Source organism: Camelina sativa, chromosome 17 (genome assembly GCF_000633955.1).
Source record: "Camelina sativa cultivar DH55 chromosome 17, Cs, whole genome shotgun sequence".
Lineage (NCBI taxonomy): Eukaryota > Viridiplantae > Streptophyta > Magnoliopsida > Brassicales > Brassicaceae > Camelina > Camelina sativa.
In genome coordinates, this window is record NC_025701.1 from 3488099 (window position 1) to 3492605 (window position 4507).

The 4507-nt window shown below is 37.8% G+C and overlaps 1 protein-coding gene across 3 annotated transcripts in view; it reads right to left on the bottom strand.

The window, feature by feature from the left end:
• LOC104755042 (pentatricopeptide repeat-containing protein At1g08610) overlaps nucleotides 1–3235 on the bottom strand; it is a 3810-nt gene extending 575 nt beyond the window's left edge. The window contains exons 1-2 of one of the 3 annotated variants that reach the window (XM_010477363.2): nucleotides 3134–3235; nucleotides 1545–2980 (exon numbers count right to left, since the gene is read on the bottom strand). In XM_010477363.2, coding sequence (XP_010475665.1) covers nucleotides 1545–2854 — 1310 coding nt within the window. In that variant the 5' untranslated portion in view covers nucleotides 2855–2980; nucleotides 3134–3235. Of the gene's footprint in view, nucleotides 1–1009; nucleotides 2981–3133 lie in introns of those variants that run through there. The other 2 variants (XM_010477364.2, XM_010477362.2) reach the window with 2 other exon arrangements.

Sequence of the window (4507 nt, forward strand, 5' to 3'; positions counted from 1 at the left end):
AGTAAGTTTCGCAAGCTTAACCATATTCACAATCGGTACTTACATTCCTTGGTTTTCTACGCAACTTGCTTTTTGACGCTCTCTGTTTTTCTTTCTTTTACTAGCTGGATTTCCAATTTCCATGAGCACGAGACATTGTTACAAGAGAATGAAGAGGAAAGACTGACAAAGGAAGAAAAAGACATGGCCTGGGAAGTTTACAGGAGAGCGCTTGAATGGGAAGAAGTTCAGCGGGTACCACTTAGCGAATCTCCAGTGCTCCCAAAACCTTCTCCTTCTGTACAAGAACCCGTACGCATGCCAAAGTTGTTCAACAGAAGTCGTTTTGTGAACCGTAACTGCACCAGAACTGCTCACCAGCTTACTCTCATAAGCCAAGGAATAAGAGTGGGCTTTAGCACGTTCTGTGGGGAGTGTGGGCGCGTGTTAACATGGGCAGACGTTTTACCTGCCTCTAAACTTTCAGAGGTAAACTAAATAGTAAATGAAGATTGGATAAGAAGTTGGAGTTTTTCTTTTTCTTCTTTTCATTATGAGACTGGAACCCAAATTAATGGGACTAGTTTCACATTTGAATCTCCCTGTAGATTATAGATGAGTTACATTATAGATCCATTGCGGAGAACAAATCAGAGCGTTTGTTAGGGGTCTACTTCTAATCATGTCTTGTAAATCTTAAGGAGGTTAAGGATTTGTAACATTAATGGTACTCTTTTTTGATATTTTGAATATACAACTTTCATTCAACATGTTTGTTGTTTTGACTGTTTGGTCTCTGAACGAGAGAAGTAACTGTATATATTCGTATATTAAGGATATGATGCAGACAGTAGAACGCTTATAATAAGATAAAGTTGGCTCGATTAGAGATTTAGTGTTTTCCGATTAAGAAGCTGATGTAGGTCTGGGTGATTTTAGGTCTATGTAGTAGTTATATCTGGGAAAACAAAAGGATGTCGCAATATTGCTGCTTTGGATTATCTAATAAAAGGAAGAGCAAAAGACTGACTAGAAGAAACTGAAACGTAACTTTTGAGCAAACTGAGAGGCCTAAGCTTTCTGATTCAACCGTTGCCTTACAAAACTTGTTTCCTGTACAAAAGGCTTAATAGAAACGACAAAGAAAAGGCGGGGACAATTACATTTCCTACACTTCCCTCAACAGTTTCCACTGCTTCAGCTTCTTCTGCAACTGATCAGCCTCACTTCCCATTCCCATCTCCTCCACGCCTTTGACTATTGAGGTATATATTGTCTCATCTGGCTTACATCCACTTGTTAGCATTATCTCAACAACCTCTATTGCCATTTCCATCTCTTTCTTCTTGCATAGCCCTTGGATCACCAACTTGTAAGTGCTACCTCTGATCCCATTCCCTCTATTGCTCGTCTCCTTTAAAACTTGACTCGCATCTTCAACTAAGTTTGCCCGGCAGAAACCATATATTAAAGAACGATGGGTTATATCATCGGGAGAGATTCCAGCATCCCGCATCTGATGGTACAGCTCCAATGATTTTTTCATCAGTCCCTTTCTGGCCAACCCATCGATTACAGAGTTGTACGTGATCAAGCCCGGCGGACAACTCGTGCTTTTAAGCAATCCAAGTAACTTAATCGCGTCATCGACCATTCCCTCTTTGGACATGGCTCCTAGAACTGTATTGTAAGTGACAATGTCAGGTGAGCACTTTTGTTCCAGCATCTGGTAGAAGAAATCGATTGCACGACTCAAAAGCCTGGCTTTGCATAAACCATTAATCAGGATGTTGTAAGTGACAACTGTTGGACAGTAGGACGACTGGTACATGATGTTTAAAATCTCCTCCACTTCATCCCAGTACTCGTGAGAACAAAGTGAATGCAGAAGAGTGTTGTAAGTTACGGTGTTCAGTTCCAATCCATGAGATACAATATGCTGAATGACCAAAGCCACCTCCTCTAAATTCCCTCGCCTGCAGTTATAGTTAACCAGAGAATTATATGTGACAATATCAGGGTAACAACCTTCCACTGCCATGTCTTCTAAAACTTCCATAGCTCGAGCACTTCCACAGTACCTGCACACGAGTTCAACCAAAACCGTGTATGTAATCATGTACGGAGGGCAACCATTCCGCAGTTGTTCCTTCCAAAACCTGATGGCTTGCTCAGCCTTCCCATGATCAAACATACACCGAATCACTGTATTATAAGTAATCACATCCGGAGGGCTCCCACTCAAGCTCATGTCTTCTAAGAGAACCAGGGCAGATCTTATATGCCCTTTCTTGCAAAGATTTCCGATGATCATGTTATAGGTAATAGTGTCTGGAACCCCACCAGACATTACCATTATTCTCAAGATACCCATTGCTTTATCCAGCTGATCAATTCTAGCTAGTCCACGGACTAAGTTTGAGCAAGAAGGAAAATGAGGAACCTGATTATGACGAGCCATCACCTCGACAAGTTTGCAAGCGTCTGTTAACTTCCCATTGCTGCACAGGTTATCAAGGATGTCATTGTTCCTCTCTTGGTCGTTCTCGGTAATTGGTCCATCAGATGATAAACTCGAAGAACCTAAATGCTTCCTCGGTTTCACTCTGGCTCTCAAGTTAGTACCGACACCATAGTGATGGAACTCTGAGCTTCTCTCAGTAACATCATTTACATGGTCGATGCACACACCATTGAGCACGCCATGGCATCTCATCATATAAACATCCCTTTTCAACACAATTTCTTGTTTCCAATCTAAAGAAGACATCTTTCTGCAAGACAAAGGATTCAACAAACAGAGATTCGTCTGCTTTGGAGACAAACTTGGCATATGCAAGAAGTGAACCTCAAGTAGCGAATTTGATGAAGCCATCTCTCGAACCAGTTTAACAAAGCAAAGATCTTTCCTTTCACAAAATCGTATTAGACCCAGAAAAATTTGCTGTAAGGAAGTTCAATCCTTTGCTGTAAGGAAGTTCAATTCTTGGAGAAACCAAACCTGTGTAAAGGAAAGGTACAAGCTTGAAGCTTCAGACAGAGAAGCAGAAACAGATTCGAACAAAAAAGAAGCAGAAAATTCTCAAAGTAGGGATAAGTTTGAGCAACCGAAGCAAACACAAATCTGGAGAAATGAGTGTAAGAGCTCACTCACCGTTCGTTCGTTCGGTCGTCGAAGCTGTGCGAGTCTTTTTGGCTACTTCAACGCGGGTTTTGAGAGAGATGATAAGTAGGGTTTATCTTTAATTTACAATGTACACCCTTCATGTCTTTACGTTTTTTTAGTTTTTCCCCATTACTTCTGAAATTACATTCAACTCCTCTTTTTTATTCCCTTTTGTATTGGTGGTACTACTGGTACTTTGACTACTAAATCCCATTGCGATTTTGGTAAATAAATAAAAATATACCAGCATTTAACGCGCTAGATAATAATAATATTGAATACAAATAAATTAATAAGAAAATTATGGTTGTGCAACACTGACTTATATAAGTAAACTCGTATTATTATTGTAATTCAGCACTCTCTTGATCTAGAAGATTGCATTATCATATTCAAATTTATGATATGTTGGTCCAAAAATATTAATAATTTGTCGATAACCTAATTGTTTTGGTTCAATGTATATTACAATAACTCTTTTAGGAAAACAATATGACATGATTGTATTCAAATTATCCGCCCTGTAAATACAAATCCTAATCTAGTAATATATACTTACTTATCTAAATTAGTAAAATTTCTTTATATAATTTGTGTGGCTTAGCTGTAATGTTAGTAGTAAAAAATGTTTTGTTTTGTTTTTTTTGGGTGTTAAAAAGACCCAAACAAAAGTCATAAAAAACGATTCTGTGATAGAATTACGCAAAATGAAATAGTTTATTGCTTTATATGAGATAGAGAGAAAAACAACAAAGATATTAGTAAAGAGAGTAGTTGCATAGGAAATTGCATCTGCTTTGCTTTTAGAAGCGTTATAACTTATAACCAAGCCAAGAAGACATCATCACACATCATTCATCAATAGAGCAAGGCAAGCCAAACAAAAAAAAAAAACCCAGAAATATATTTATCAAAAGCCCAGAGCATCAAAAGCCACCCACATGTTTCTATCATCTCATGATCTTAAAAATTTTTGTTTGTAGAAAAAATAAGGTGATGATCTGAGTTTAATCCCCAGTGAATAAAATTAAGTGTAGATAGCTCATAGCTGTTTTTGCATCTTGTTTGATTTTGGTTCTTCTTTACACAAACCCAAAACAACATATATGGATGGACCTGTAGATTTAATTCCAATTTTGCCCTTTTCTTCTTCTTCCTGATTTTTTTTTTGGTTTTTCTGGGAAAATATTGGAATAGGTTTGGTTTCATTATTTGGACCCTTTTTATTTATTTATGGTTTGTGTGTGTTTGGGTTAGCTTTGAATTTTCTTAATTTTTATGCAAACATGGAAAATGACATGCGATAAGAAGATAATCTGAATCTAGGGTTAGATCTGTTGAAAACTGGATTATTCAATTTTT